At 46.7% G+C, this 16,324-nt stretch overlaps 1 protein-coding gene across 1 annotated transcript in view; it reads left to right on the top strand.

Annotated features, from left to right (window-relative positions):
* Positions 1 to 16,324, top strand: part of LOC147106545 (mucin-2-like) — a 94,622-nt gene that overhangs the window by 51,097 nt on the left and 27,201 nt on the right. The window contains 7 exon segments of the mRNA XM_086008475.1: positions 3,921 to 4,173; positions 4,262 to 4,314; positions 4,399 to 4,499; positions 9,029 to 9,180; positions 9,295 to 9,433; positions 9,750 to 9,860; positions 15,477 to 15,656. Of these exon segments, the coding sequence (XP_085864601.1) occupies positions 3,921 to 4,173; positions 4,262 to 4,314; positions 4,399 to 4,499; positions 9,029 to 9,180; positions 9,295 to 9,433; positions 9,750 to 9,860; positions 15,477 to 15,656 (989 nt within the window).

Here is a 16,324-nt window from a genome sequence, read left to right as displayed (position 1 = left end):
CGCTCCACTGCGCCAACCAGAACCTTCAGGGCCCCCTCACTGAACCGCTGCGCTCGCTCCCTGGCCCTCTCCATGGTCGTAGGCATTACAATGTCGCAGCAGGTCTGTCCAGGCCGAGAATCAGGGCTCCAATGTGCAGGGCGTGGCTGCAAGCCAAATCGACCCTCCCCCTTTAAGAGGTGACCAGCTCCAGCGTGTCTGCCTGCAATCGCTAACTGGCCGAACCTGCGCTGCGCCCGCCCTCGGTGGTAGCGCCTCGCCTCTCCGGCTTAGCGCCTTAGGATAGTCATGCAGCGCCTGCTTTAGCGCAGCAATAACCTTTTGGGGCGAAGCAACTCAATTTCGCTGAAGGTGGCGATAATTTGCGCCGGGCGCTAAATTTAACGCACGCTCGACTGTAGCGCCCCAAACGTAGCGATACTGAATTTCTAGGCCTAATACTCTTCTAGCTGGCCTACCATCCTCCACTCCATGAACTCAAATTTGATCAAACCGGCAGCACGTATCCTGTCCCACTTGCTCCTCAGTCCCGTCTTCATTGACTTATATTGGCACCCCATCCCCAAAAGTATTACATTTAAAATCCTAATCCTCATTTTTAAATCCCTCCATGGCCTTGCCACACCCCACCTGTGCAATCACCTCCAGCCTTATGTTCCCTCGGAACAGTCCATTCCCCGGACTCCAGCTTTCTGTGTCACCCTTCCTCCCCCTCCTCTTGGTATGTGTTGGTCTTCATCTCTCCCTAACCTGTTTCCACCTTTAAAATCCTTCCCAAAACTAATTTCTATGAACATGTTTTCTGCCACCCCTCCTTAATCAGTCACTTCCTGGCTCAATGTCCATTTCTGTCACCTAGTTGTGAAGTGTCTTAGGACATTTTTTCATTAAAGGAGCTATGTTAATGCAAGCTGTTGTTCTTGTGAGTGGCAGCAAATGTTAGTGGCCTGCGCCTAGTGGCACAGTATGTTAGTAACTGGCACATGGGGGGCATTTTAACCCCCAAAAAACAGGGGTGGGGGGGGGCATGTGGTTGAGGTCAGGTGGGAGGTTAAAGTGTTAAAAACCTGAATCCCGACCCCAACCCACCTCCAACTTTCGGTGTTAATGGAGGCGGGACGAGGGCGGGCAGCCAACCCGCTCCCAGGAGGCGGGTTGGCACAGTAAATATTATAATAAGGCTGGAAGCCTCAGATTTAACCTGCTGTGCAGGTTTAGCTGTGGCCGGCCAGGGTTCCCGGGCCTCCGGATTCCCGGCAGCTGCAACAAGGTGAGGACAGCTTTGGGGAGCAATCCTAGTGGGAGTGGCAGGAATGCTTCCTCCCGGCCTCCCAAGCTCCCCCACCATCAGCCCCCTCCCCCACCCATACAAACCCAATCCCCCGGGTTGGGGTTCAGACTACCCTCCCAGGTTCAGACCCCCCCCGATTGAGGATCGGACCCCCCTCCACTCCCCGGGATTGCCCCCGCTGTCGGGGCTCACACCCACCTGGTCCTGTGGCCGCTTGTCCAGCATCCCCTCAACCTGTTAATTAAGCTGACTTCCGGGCGGGAAACTGGTCCGTGACATCACACACGTTTTGGAATGAAAACTCCAGCTGGTGTGCAACCATAGGCAGTGAATCGGGCAGGTCAGTGCTCAGTATCCTGGCAGCAGTCATGATGCCTTCGTTCAGCGGCAGTCCGCTGTGCCATCTGTATTTGAGCCACCACGGCAAATCAAAGGGTGGCTATTGGGCAACAAGGGCTATCCGCTGACGACATGGCTCATGACTCCAGTGCACAACCAACACACACTTGAGCAGCATGCATACAATGAAAGCCATGCTGCCACACAAAATGTGATAGAGTAACCATTGGCGTGCTGAAACAACGCTTCCGCTGCCTTGACCGCTCTGGAGGAGCCCTGCAGTACTCGGCAGAGTGGGTGTCGAGATTCGTGGTGGACTGCTGCATGCTGCACAACCTCGCCATCATGAGGGGACAGCCCTTGCCACCAGCTTTATGGCAAACAGATGAGGAGCAGGAGCATGAGGAGGAGGAAGAGGAAGGAAGGAGACAACCTAGACAGCCCCTTTCTGCCCAGGCTGTCAGTGAAGAGCTAATTCACAAACAATCCCACACCTTAATTTCCCTCTGTCACTGACCATCACAATGTCTGTTTGGCCACAATGCTAAATTAAAAGTCACCACAAAATAAGTATTCCAAACAAAATTTATAAATTAAGTCATGCCATATTGCATACAAATGTAAACTAATCACCCTTAGTGCCGGTCTTCTGTGTGGCTTTGCCTGTCCTAGTGCTCCTACGCAGTGCTACCCCAGAGGCTGCAGCATGGCTGGTGGAAGGCTGCCGACTTTCTGTGGCTGATACTGCAGATGGCCTTGGAGGACAACGTCGAGCAGCTCGGTGAGGAGGGATGGAGTGAGGGCTGCATGCTTACACCATCTACAACTTGAAGAGATTGTGGGATGAGGAGGATGTGGGATGTGAGGAGGATTTGGTATGAGGATACCGCCATCTTTGATGGTTTCAGTCTCGCCAGTGGCCACGGCCTCAACAATAGCTGTTCCGTCTCCTCCATGGGGGGTTATGACATGCAGGTGCACCTGTCCCCCTCCAGTTAGCTCCTACTGTCTACGGTTGTGCTCCACCTTGTCCTGCAAGAGAGAGGGAAGCGTGTCAGTGATGTCATGCAATCTGTTTGTGTGATGTGGCTGTCATGGTTGAATAGCTGGCAGTGTGTGCATTCTGTGAGATCTGGGTGTGAGGCTTGCAGCAGTGGTAAGTGCGTGAGGGTGAGGTGAAGCTATGAATGTTAGATATGAGTCCTGATTGATAGAGATTGTTGGTAGGTAAGTGATGGGGGTGTGGTGAATTGGGCAGTGGCTGAGGCTAGTGGTGCAGTTGGTGGGATATGGCATTTGAAGATGCATTTACTGACTTTGACCAGTCATGTGAGGTCATTGAATTTCTTGTGGCATGGCATCCAGGTCCTCGGGACTTGACCCCTGGCATTGATCTCCACACCTATCTGGTCCCACTACCTTTTGACCTTGTGTCTGGAGAGCTTTCTGTCCCCCTGTGGATAGAGGACCTCTCTCCCCTCCTGTCCACCTCCTCCACCAAGACCTCCAGTCTAATGTCCTTTAGGGAAGGAAATCTGCCGTCCTTACCTGGTCTGGCCTATATGTGACTCCAGACCCACAGCAATGTGGTTGACTCTTAACTGCCCTCTGAAATGGCCTAGCAAGCCACTCAGTTGTACCAAAACTGCTACGACAAAGTCAGCACTGTGGGAGCACTGTCACCATAAGGACTGCACTGGTTCAAGGCGGTGGCTCACCACCACCTTCTCAACAGCAATTAGGGATGGGCAATAAATGCCGGCCTTGCTAGTGACAGCCAAATCCCGTGAAAGAATAAATTTTTTAAAAGTGCCGTGTCCGAAAACGTTGAAGCCTGCTCTCTCCCATGTTGTGCCATTCCTCACTGTTTCCTAAGACTGATTCACTTCCTGCACGACTCCCAGCACCTGCTGCAGCTACAGTGCACCGCCACTTTAAGAGGTGCAGGCTAGCTTTAAGCAGTGCAGGCTAGCTTTAAGTGGTCCAAGGAAGTTACGATTTTAGGCTCCCTGCTGATGCGGTTAGCGCTGGCTACACACAGAAATCATTATAATGTGCAGGCAGCATGAAGTTGGCAGGCTGCCTGCATTTCAATCAACCGGTGTAGGTTAATTGCGCATCGCAATCCCTGCGCCCGTTTTCGGGGGCTATCCAATTTAGCCCCCATTGTGTTACCAACTGCCACTTTGAAACAATACTTTTCAAAATGTTTTGTATTTATTTATTATTTTAGACTTGTTTTAAACTGAAGTCTGGAAATTTCTCAACTTGTCTGTTTTTTTAATTGCAGCCGAATACATCAACTGTCCCAAGACTCTCGTCTACAGCTACGCTATGACAAACTGCCATCGTACTTGCCAGTCCTTGGGAGCACCAGATAAAACCTGTGAGGTTGACTTTGTGCCAGTGGATGGATGTGGTTGTGCTGATGGAACCTACATGGATGACACTGGTAAATGTGTACCACCCTCCGGTTGCTCATGCTATTATAGGGGGTCGGCAGTGCCAGCAGGAGAGGTCATTCATGAGGAAGATGCCATGTGGTGAGCTTGTAAAGCTAATTAATGATTTCATTGAGCAGTAGAAGTATCTGAATTCAGTGATTGATGATATTTTGTTATTTTATTGTAGTACCTGCAATCAAGGGAAGCTAGAGTGTATTGGAAACAATTCAAAACCTCAAGGTAACATTTTGAGAAAAAAGTAATTATTCAGACAAAAAATGTTTCTTATGTGTATCTAAATCCATTTTTGGTTTTGTTTTCCAGCCTGTGTTGCTCCCATGGTATACTTTGACTGTAATAAGGCTTCAGCTGACAGTACTGGTACAGAATGTCAGAAGAGCTGCCAAATCCTTGACATGGAGTGTGTAAGTACTAGTATATTGATGAGTGGTATTGTCTGTGCTAATATTTCAGGGGCCAGATACACTTGTGTGATTCTTAGATACTATTCTTCTTTCTTGACTTGTGATTTGTGTGCTCAGAGGTACTTTTTTTTTGCCCTTTCAGTTTCTCTGTAAAAAGTAGCACGTGAAGCAAGGGCACTGCAGTATCTCATTGATTTTAGCAGCACACAATTACTCTGAACCTTTCATTATGTGTTCTTGAAAAGCCCTATGTTAGTCCATGGAAGAACATAAACCTCAATGTTAGAATTCATTGATAAGTAACACTATGGATTTTTCACAGAATGCATTTTTCTGCTGCCTCTGAAACTCTGCAAAGCTGTGGAAACCTGACATTTGCACAAACTCACCAAAAATCTATGTAAAACACTTCTATGTTTTTTTTAATTCATTGATGGGATGTGGGCGTCGCTGGCTGGCTAGGCCTACATTTAGTGCCCATCCCTAATTGCCCTTGAGAAGATGGTGGTGAGCCGCCTTCTTGAACCGCTGCAGTCCATATGGTGTAGGTACACCCACAATGCTGTTAGGAAGGGAGTTCCAGGATTTTAGCCCAGCGACAGTGAAGGAACGGCGATACAGGTCCAAGTCAGGATGGTGTGTGGCTTGGAGGGGAACTTGTAGGTGGTGATGTTCCCATGCGTCTGCTGCCCTTGTCCTTCTAAGTGGTAGAGGCCGCGGGTTTGGAAGGTGCTGTTGAAGGAGCTTTGGCGAGTTGCTGCAGTGCATCTTGTAGATGGTACACACTGCAGCCACAGTGCGCCGGTGGTGGAGGGAGTGAATGTTGAAGGTGGATGGAATGCCAATCAAGCGGGCTGCTTTATCCTGAATGGTATCGAGCTTCTTGAGTGTTGTTGGAGCTGCACTCATCCAGGCAAGTGGAGAGTATTCCATCACACTCCTGACTTGTGCCTTGTAGATGGTGGAAAGGCTTTGGGGAGTCAGGAGGTGAGACACTCGCCGCAGGATTCCCAGCCTCTGGCCTGCTCTTGTAGTCACAGTATTTATATGGTTGGTCCAGTTCAGTTTCTGATCAATGGTAACCCCCAGGATGTTGATAGTGGGGAATTCAGCGACGGTAATGCCATTGAATGTCAAGGGGAGATGGTTAGAGTCTCGCTTGTTGGAGATGGTCATTGCCTGACACTTGTGTGGTGCGAATGTTACTTGCCACTTGTCAGCCCAAGTCTGAATGTTGTCCATGTGCAAATCATCAGGTCCCTGAACATCAGCAGGTTCAAGGATCCAGCAGAAAAATTGTACTCCATGAAAAACATACAGCTGGATTGACAAGTAAAGTTGCTTTGACCTGTGAAAGTGTAGTTCTGCTGGTAGCTATAACATGCAATGTATCAGTATCTGCAATCTGCATCAGATTTCCTTAACTTTTATTTAGGAATTGGATATTTTGAAAAAAATTAGTATAAGAAAAGTATGATGGGGACATATTTTCTGACTGACACTTTGGGCGTGATATTTGGCTGCTTTGCGCCTGCCGTTAGCGCCTCCATGGGGCGCCAACCGGGAGCACATGGATTTTCACCCGGGCGCGGCTGCCCCACTCCTGTAGGTACCGCCCCGCTTGGCCGCGCCTGGCAATGATGATGTCATTCCCATGTGCAGCGCAGCGCCCTGAATGCAAAATTTGGCCGCGCCCCCTCACTTATTGCCCGGCGCTAAGAACCACAGCATCAGCTGTCGAGTTGCAGTCGGGAGTTGGCTCCGCGCGCTATTTAAAGGCACCATCTTGGGGAAACTTTTTTGTCAGCCATAACTCTGCTGAGACATTGTCAGAGAAGCTGCTGAACATATCCAATTCCACATCGCTGGCTCGAGTAGCCCTCTCCCTCTCCCTTGCAGCAGCCATGGCACAAAGCTGTCTCAGTAGCTGAGAGGTCGCACTCAAGTGCAGCAATGCTGATAATGAGCAGCTGCAGCTTGAAATGACCTCCCCTTTACAAGCTGGAATTAACTAGAGTCAAGGCTTGAAGGCTGATTGCTGAACGCAAGTCAGCTGAAATTGGGTAGCGCTCTGGCAACAGCGCCCCTGCAGCGCTCCACGCAGACCATAAGCGCCCCTGCAGCACTCCACGCAGACCATCAGCACCCCTGCAGCGCTCCACGCAGACCATCAGCACCCCTGCAGCGCTCCACGCAGACCATTAGTGCCCTGCAGCGCTCCACGCAGACCATCAGCACCCCTGCAGCGCCCCACTCAGACCAGCAGCGCCGCTGCAGCGCTCCACTCAAACCATTAGCGCCCCTGCAGCGCTCCACTCAGACCATCAGCGCCCCTGCAGCGCTCCACTCAGACCATCAGCGCCCCTGCAGTGCTCCACTCAGACCATCAGCGCCCCTGCAGTGCTCCACTCAGACCATCAGCGCCCCTGCAGCACTCCACTCAGACCATCAGCGCCCCTGCAGTGCTCCACTCAGACCATCAGCGCCCCTGCAGCGCTCCACTCAGACCATCAGCGCCCCTGCAGCGCTCCACTCAGACCATTAGTGCCCTGCAGCGCTCCACTCAGACCATCAGCGCCCCTGCAGCGCTCCACTCAGACCATCAGCGCCCCTGCAGCGCTCCACTCAGACCATCAGCGCCCCTGCAGCGCTCCACTCAGACCATCAGCGCCCCTGCAGCGCTCCACTCAGACCATCAGCGCCGCTGCAGCGCTCCACTCAGACCATCAGTGCCCCTGCAGCGCTCCACTCAGACCATCAGCGCCCCTGCAGCACTCCACCCAGACCATTAGTGCCCTGCAGCGCTCCACTCAGACCATCAGCGCCCCTGCAGCGCTCCACTCAGACATCAGCGCCCCTGCAGCGCTCCACTCAGACATCAGCGCCCCTGCAGTGCTCCACTCAGACCATCAGCGCCCTGCAGCGCTCCACTCAGACCACCAGCGCCCTGCAGCGCTCCACTCAGACCATCAGCGCCCCTGCAGCGCTCCACTCAGACATCAGCGCCCCTGCAGTGCTCCACTCAGACCATTAGTGCCCTGCAGCGCTCCACTCAGACATCAGCGCCCCTGCAGCGCTCCACTCAGACATCAGCGCCCCTGCAGCGCTCCACTCAGACATTAGTGCCCCTTGCAGCGCTCCACTCAGACATCAGCGCCCCTGCAGTGCTCCACTCAGACCATTAGTGCCCTGCAGCGCTCCACTCAGACCATCAGCGCCCCTGCAGTGCTCCACTCAGACCATTAGTGCCCTGCAGCGCTCCACTCAGACATCAGCGCCCCTGCAGCGCTCCACTCAGACATTAGCGCCCCTGCAGCGCTCCACTCAGACATCAGCGCCCCTGCAGCGCTCCACTCAGACATTAGCGCCCCTGCAGCGCTCCACTCAGACCATTAGTGCCTCATTTACCACCCCGCTTCACTCCTGGGGCGCAAACACACAATTTTGCAACATTTTCAATGGATTTTGCCGGGTGCTAACTTTTCGAAAAGTTAAAAGGTGGCTCCCCAAATGAATTTTGCGCCCTTTATCTCTTTGTACTAAATCCCTCTGTGCATTTTTAAGGCAAGTGTTTAGAATTAAGTAGTTCTATGGGAGTCAGAAAATTTACTCCATGGTGCAGCAAAATAAATATGCTGGTACATCAGGGGCCACATTCTGAGATTTGAGGCAGAGTGTTGACCTGTCTCTTGCCTGTGCTAACACCTGACTCCAGACAGTGCAGAGAAAGCCATAACTTAGATCGGGTGTAACTGTTCCTGACCTGGAAGTGCTTGACGGACAGTGTGGAGAGAGCTTTACTCTGATTCTAATCCGTGCTAAACCTGATCTAAGGGTGCTCGATTATGAATTTCATGCACATAGTTCTATGTGCCAGGAATGGCAAAAATAAAATCACACTAAACAACATTTAGAAAATGCACGTCATATCATTAGAAATTATGGGGTTTAGAATGTAGACTCATAAGGAAACCATTGGGAACATCTGTGATGAGATAGAATCATAGAGTCTTAGTGCACAGAAGGAGGCCATTCAACCCATCGTGCCTGTGCCGGCTCTTTGAAAGAGCAATTCAATTAGTCCGACTCCCTTGCTCTTTCCCCAGAGCCCTGCAAAATGTTCCTTTTCAAGTCTACATCCAATTCCCTTTCTAAAGTTTCTTTTAAATCTGCTTTCATCACCCTTTCAGGAAATGCATTGCAGCCCAGAAATACTCCAGCTGATGCCTAACCAGTGATTTGTAAAGATTAGCATCACTTCCTTTCTTTTGTACTCTGTGCCGCTATTTATAAAGCTAAGGTTCCCATATGGTTTTTAACAGCCTGAGCAACTTGACCTGCCATCTTCAAAGATTTGGCAACTTTCCCATCAGGTTCAGTACCATCATAATTAGGGTCATTCTGACAGTGCAGCGTTTCAGCATCTACTGTCTAGCTCTGCAGATGGATTTTTAATGAAAGGACCAAACACAATTCATCAAGTGCAGACATTGAATTTTAAATTCCATTTAAAAACACTTTCTCTGCAGTATGCCACAGGTTGTGTCTCTGGGTGTGTGTGTCCTGAAGGTTTAGTCTCTCACGAAAACGGTGGCTGTATTCCCATAAATCAGTGCCCGTGTGCACACAATGGCGTCCAGTACCAATCTGGGGACATTGTACAAGTGGACTGCAACTCATGGTACGTAGCAAACATTCACTCTTGTTTTTCTGTTGAGATGAACTGCAAGATGTAACTGTGGAACCTCAATGCTAATCTATTCTGGTTAATGTACATCTTATTTGATTTTCTCAGTAAATGCAACAACAGATTGTGGAACTGCACAAAACAACAATGTCATGGGACATGTATGATCTACGGAGATGGGAATTACATCACTTTTGATGGGAAACGCTACAATTTTAATGGAGACTGTGAATATATTGTTACACAGGTATTGTTAGACAAATATGCCTTTTTCATTATTATTAGTAATTATTACCTTATTCTAATTAAAACAAAAATAATGACAATATACAATAACATTTGAAGCTTAAATCAGTAACAATAATGAACTGTGTAATGATGCTAAATCAATAATTCAACTGTGTAATGATGCTAAATCAATCAGTTTATGATTACTTTTATTCTTCAAATTCAACATTTTTAGGCCTGAATAAGTTTCTTTTGTGACATATCTATAGACTTAAAATGATGTACTGTGTGGAGCTGGTAGTCTTTAATAATGTCCTTATTCATGATTGTTTCAGGATTATTGTGGAAATAACCCTTCCAATGGCACCTTCAGAGTAATCACTGAAAACATCCCTTGTGGGACCACTGGAACAGCATGTTCCAAATCAATCAAAATCTTCTTGGGGGTAAGTGAACACAGGATAACATACAATCAGTGTCACTGGCCTAGAAATTTCCTACCTTATCGCCACGAGTTAGCGCTGCAATCCTGGCAAAAATGGCGACCGCCACTCTAATGCCCTTCTTTGGTGCGGGACTCAGCGGCCGGCATTTTGGTGAGGGCCTTAACGCTGCCGATTGCAGCACTGGCCCTGGAGATGCAAATATCGAGAGCATGACGTACTTAACGTCACACTCTGCGAACTTGGACCTTAGCACTGAGTTTAGAGCTGGGTCCCAAGCTCGCTCTGAAAAGCGAGCGTGCAGCAGTCTGACGGAGACGCTGTCAGCACTTCTTAAAGGGACACACACATCTTTCAGGTAAGTCTGCATTTAAGTTTTTGGACTGTGTTTTTTATTTTATTGAAGTAGTGGCTTGATGCAATACATGATAAAAGTCTTTTAAGTGTGCAGGGAGTGCTGCTGAATGCTTGCAAGGCCTCGGATGGTAAAGGAAGGCCTCTGAGAAGACAGAAAATGCTGGAAATACTCACAGGTCAGGCAGCATCCATGGAGAGAGAAACAGAATTCACGTCGCAAGTTAAGATGCTGCCTAACCTGCTGAGTATTTCTAGCATTTTATGCTTTTATTTCAGATTTCCAGCATCTGCTTGTAGAGAGAAGAGGAAGATGCAGAAGAGGAAGAAGCAGAAGAGGAGGAAGCAGAAGGAAGGATGCAACCCAGGCAGCCCCTTTCTGGTTGGGACATCTGGGATGGAATTATCCGCCTGCGGTACCATTGACCACAACCCCAGTTCCCCTTTCAACATTTGTCACACGCCTCTGTTACTGACCATCACAGAATCCTCTTAGCCACAATGCTGAAATAAAAGCCACCACAAAGCAAACTTTCCAGTTCAGCTTTATACACCTATCCATCCAATATAACATCAAGAAATAAACTCGTCACCCTTATGCATTCCCTTAGTGACTGTCTTGTGTGTGCCTTTGCCTATCCTACTGATGTCACACAGTGCTACCCCAATGACCGCAGCATGGCTGGTGGAAGGCTGCTACATTCAGTGGGGGACACTGCAAATGGCCTTGCTGGTTGAGAGCTGGTGGCTGGGAGTGTCAAATCAAGTGACGGTGCTTATTCTTGTTCATCTTCACTCTCCTCTCCCTCTTCTTGGGCAACCACTGGCTGGGCAGGCTGCATTTCTTGGGTGTGTGAAATGAGGAAGGCACAAGAGTGGAGTTGTGGTGATGGGAGGATGGGAATGCAAGAAGTGCATGCAAGAAGGAGGATAGCGTATGAGGATGCCAGTATCTTGTATCCTTTCAGCCCCACTGCTAGCCAAGGGCTTAGCCATGCCCCTGCCAAGAATGGCCAGCACCGTCTCTTCCAAGGGAGTGAGGTGAAGCTAGGAATGGGAGGTGTGCCTCATGTTTGGTACAAATTGTTGGTACGTGAGTGATTGGGGGAGGGGGGAGTCGTGCATTGAGAAGTGTGTGAGGCTAGTGATGCAGTTGATAGGAGATAGCTTTTGAAGACCACTGGTCTGAGGTCATGATGTTTCTTTGGGCACTGGAGCCACTTGGTGGGGAGACACTGGTGGCAGTGACGGCCTCGGTGATCTGGTGCCACATCCTTCTTTCTGGAGAGTCTCCTGGCCCCTGTGGGTAGAGGACCTCTCTTGTAGTGTTGACCCCCTGAACAAAGCTGGAGTGCTGCATGCAAGACCCTGGGTGCCCCTTCCCTGGATTGCTGAGCCATTTGGGTTAGTGCTGAAGCACTTTTAGCATTTTGTTTAGGTGCGGAAAGAAATTCAGCTTTAAGAGCTGAAGACTGTCATTTGGGAATTCTTTTTAACGTTAATTTTTTTGAGCTCTAAGGGCTAAAAACTGCCTATTTTTACTTGATTTTTATTTTTTTCATTTCAGAAGACAGTTCCCCTTTAAGGGACTGAACTGCTTTCTGAAATGGCAGCCTTACTTTAAGGGAAGGCTGTTCTTGCTGCATTAACACTATGGCCACGCTACATTGAGGCCTCCTATCGGCATTGCATGGTAAGTTTAGCGCTGGGCTAATGTTAATTAGCCACCAGCTCCAATTTACCGATCCTGCCAGCGCCATCGTTTTTGGCAACTGTTAACACCAGCAGGTTCTAGGCCACTGTCTCTTTGTTCTATGCACCTGAAACGACCCAGCTAAGAGTATGTCAGGAGCTAGGAGCTAAATTAACAAACAGGACCTCAAGCATTATAATCTCTGGATTATTACCCAAGCCACATGCAAATTGGCGTAAGGATAAGCAGATTAGTGAGGTGAACACGTGGCTGAAGGAATGATGTGGGAAAGTGGGGTTCCATTTCATGGGACAGTGGCACCTGTACTGGAACAGGAAGGAATTGTACTGTTGGGAAGGGCTCCAACTGAACCGGTCTAGGACCAGGGTCTTAGCACAAAGAACGAATAGGGCGGTCACAAGGACTTTAAACTAGTGAATGGCGGGGGCAGGGCTCAGGTGGAAAAGGTAATATAAATAGTAATTCTAAAACAACGAAAGGGAAGAGAGTAGAGTAATAGTCAGGAATTGTGCTTTAGGCACTACAGGTAAAGGGAAAACTAAAAGATGTAAAGTAATTAAATCAGGAGAGAGAAATAAGAAACTTGTGAAAAAACCTGCATTACAGCAGAAGCACAGGCTAGGGTGTGTGGCCCAAGTAAGCGTTCTTTATACAAACGCACGTAGTATAATGAACAATTGAGTGAATTGGAGGCGCAAATTCAACTTAGAGGGTATCACATGGTAGCTATTACTGAGACATGGCTGCAAGACAGCCATGACTGAGAATTGAATATACCAGGTTAGAAAGTCTACAGGAAGAATAGGTCAGATTCAATTTCTTCAGTATGTTCAGGATAGCTTTCTGCAACAATATGTCCTAGAACCAACAAGGGGACAGGCCATATTAGATAATAATGAGCCAGATTTAGTTAACAGCCGAATGAAGTGTGAACATTTATCTAATAGCGATCATAATATGATCGAGTTCAACATTATGGGATAGGGTGGGATATGTGTTGGTGTAGGGGTTACGGGGATCGGGTGGGATATGTGTCGGTGCAGGCTCGATGGGCCGAAATGGCCTCTATCTGCACTGTGGGGTTTCTGTGTTCTGTGTGATTATGTTTGAAAGGGAGAAACGCAAAACAGTTACTAAGATTCTAGGTTTAGGTAAGGCTGACTTTTAATGGGATGAGACAGAGACTCTTCACAGCAAACTGGGTAAATCGACAGGCGATCAGTGGGAGGTGTTGAAAAAACAATTAAATGTAATACAGAAACAGTTTATACCCCGAAGAGGCAAGAGCTCTACTCGCCAAAAAAACAGCCAAAGGAGGAAAGGGACAACATAAAACTAAAAGAAAAAGCATACAAAAATGCAAAAACTAGCACAGATCCTGGCAACTGGGAGAGATACAAAGAATGACAAAAGTTGACAAAATAGTTAGTAAGAGACACTAAAAGGGAGTATTAAAAGAAACTTGCAGGGGATATCAAAATCATGACAAAAAAAATTCCAATTATATTAGGAAAAAGAGGGTGATCAGGAGTAATGTGGTGCCCTTGAACCCTTGAATACTGATAATGATGATATTGTAAATGAAAATAAGGAAATGGCGGACATGTTGAATAATTACTTTGCATCAGTATTTACAAGGAAACTAATATTGAATCAGGGATGGGAACTCACCTTAATTAACGTAAGCAAAATTACAGCAATGAAGAAAATAATGGCACTAAAGAGTGACAAATCCCCAGGACCAGATGGTTTCCATCCCAGGGATTTAATGGAAGTAGGTGAGAACATTGCAGATGCCCTAACTATAATCTTCCAAAGTTCTCTCGATTCAGGAACTGTTCCTTTAGATTGGAAAATTGCACACGTCACTCCGCTATTTAAGAAAGGTGAGGGAGGGAAACCAGGGAATTATAGACCATTTAGCCTAACATCTGTTGTCGGGAAATTATTAAAGTCTACAATTAAGGATAGAGTGACTGAACATGTTGAAAATTTTCCGCTGCTCAGAGAGAGCCAGCATGGATTTATAAAGGGTAGGTCATGCCTAATGAAGCCGATTGAATTTTTTGAAGAGGTGACTAAAGTAGTGGACAGGGGAATGTATATGGATGTTATTTATATGGACTTCCAGAAGGCATTTGATAAAGTCCCTCATAAGAGACTGTTAGCTAAAGTTGAAGCTTATGGATTTGATAGCAAATTATTGACCTGGTTAGGAAATTGGCTGAGTGGCAGAGATAATGGGCAGAAACTCTAATTTACAGGACGTGACTTGTGGTGTCCCACAGGGATCTGTGTTGGGGCTTCTACTATTCACTATTTATTAATGACTTAGATGATGGGATAGAGAGCCACATATCCCAGTTTGCTGATGACCCAAAGATAGGCAGCATGGAAACATAACATTACAAAGAGATATTAATAGATTAAATGAATGGACAAAACTGTGGCAAATGGATTTCAATGTAGGCAAGTGTGAGGTCACCCACTTTGGACCTAAAAAGGATAGATCAGAGTACTTTCTAAATGGTGAAAAGCTAGAAATAGTGGTGGTCCAAAGAGACTTAGGGGTTCTTGTACATTGATCATTAAAATGTTATGGACAATATAATCAAAAAGGCTAATGGAATGCTGGGCTTTATGTCTAGAGGACTAGAATACAAGGGGGTAGAAGTTATGCTACAGCTATACAAAGCCCTAGTTAGACCATACCTGGAATTATTTGTTCAGTTCTAGACACCACACCCTAGGAAGGATATATTGACCTTGAAGGGAAGTCAACGTAGATTTACCAGAATGATACCTGGACTCCAAGGGTTAAATTACGAGGCAAGATTACACAAACTAGGGTTGTATTGCCTGGAATTTAGAAAGTTAAGGGGTGATTTGATCAATGTTTTCAAGATATTAAGGGGAATGACTGAGAAGAAGGATGAATTAGAGTGAGTGAATTAGAGTCAAATCAGGTACAAAGAGAAATTATGAGGGAAAAAAAGATTGGATTAAGAGAGAGATAAAAAGAGACAGAAAGGAAAAGTAAGAACAAAAATGTAAAATGTAAAATTTGACATTTTAAAAATCTCTAAGAACAATTAACTAACTGAAGGAATGAGACTCCACAGTTTCAATTGTTCCATTTCTGGGCCAGAGAGGTTGATTGGCATTGCCAATTATCACATTGTTAAAAAGGTACTTACGCTATTCATTATCAGACTTAACTTTCTGTGGCAAGTGTAATGGGCAATTAATGTTCAAATCCAGAAAGTTCTTAAAAATTACGGGGAGACTAAGGGTGAGATGCCGTTTGTGCAAAGCAAACAGTGGAGCGGTGCAAATCGACCAGCAAATTCTGGAGATTCGCAACTCACAGCGCATCTCTTAATCCCTGAACTTGCTGGCCGATTCGCACATTACTAACGGCGTGCGTCGTTAGCATGCCGTTATTTTTCCAGCAAGATGCAGTCCAATAGATGGGGAACAATTCCTGGTGCAATTTATATGTGGCTATTTTATATGCTATCTGTCTAATATGATTATTTAAAACCTTCCAGAACTCTGAAATAAAACTCTCAGATGGAAAGTATGAAGTGGTGAAGTTTGGTAGCAGTATACACATACCTTATGAAGTACGTCATCTTGGCATTTACCTTGTAATTGAAGCTAAAAATGGACTGGTATTGATCTGGGACAAGAAAACAAGCTTGACTATTAAACTCAGTCACTCCTTTAAGGTAAGTGCTTATTCCTGAACATTGCCAATATTACCAAAGATGTTCTATACATTAACAGAAATGTAAAATCTTTTGAGCAAGAAAGTCTTGCATTTACAACACCCCTTATCATGCCTCACAGAAACATCTCAAACCCCTTCACATACAATGAATTACTTTGAGGTGCAGTGACAGTTGATATGGTGGCAGATCTAACGTATGCAGCCACTGTGTGTTAGCATGTCGTTTCCAGTTACAATTTTCATTGCCTGAGCATGACTATCACAGACTTCCATCCAAGGAGTCACTTTGGGACTTTCTCCAAGCAGAGCTAAAAAACTCGACATAAAACGCTCCTGGAAACAATCTTAATCATGGTTGAATAGCAAGAATGTTGGAGCAGGCATCCTGCCTGACGATTAGACAGCGAATGATAGGCACTTTGTAACAAATAAACAACTAAAATTAAAATTCAGATCTTTGGATGATTTAAGTTTTATATAATCACCACTACAGAGCATTCTTAATAATCATTACTCAGTACAGAAATAATAAATGTTTGGCTTCTTATTTCATGAGAATTGAAGTGGTGAATAAGATTACATCTACTTTATATATAAAAGCGATTGATCTGTCTGTCTGTCTGCCCTTCTGTCTGTCCGGCTAAACACTCTCAAGTTATAGAGCGT

This window comes from Somniosus microcephalus, chromosome 15 (assembly GCF_052327205.1).
Source record: "Somniosus microcephalus isolate GS21.2 chromosome 15, FLI_Smic_1.0, whole genome shotgun sequence".
NCBI lineage: Eukaryota > Metazoa > Chordata > Chondrichthyes > Squaliformes > Somniosidae > Somniosus > Somniosus microcephalus.
Note: the sequence above shows the minus strand (reverse complement) of the source record. Positions and strands in the feature narration are given on the sequence as shown.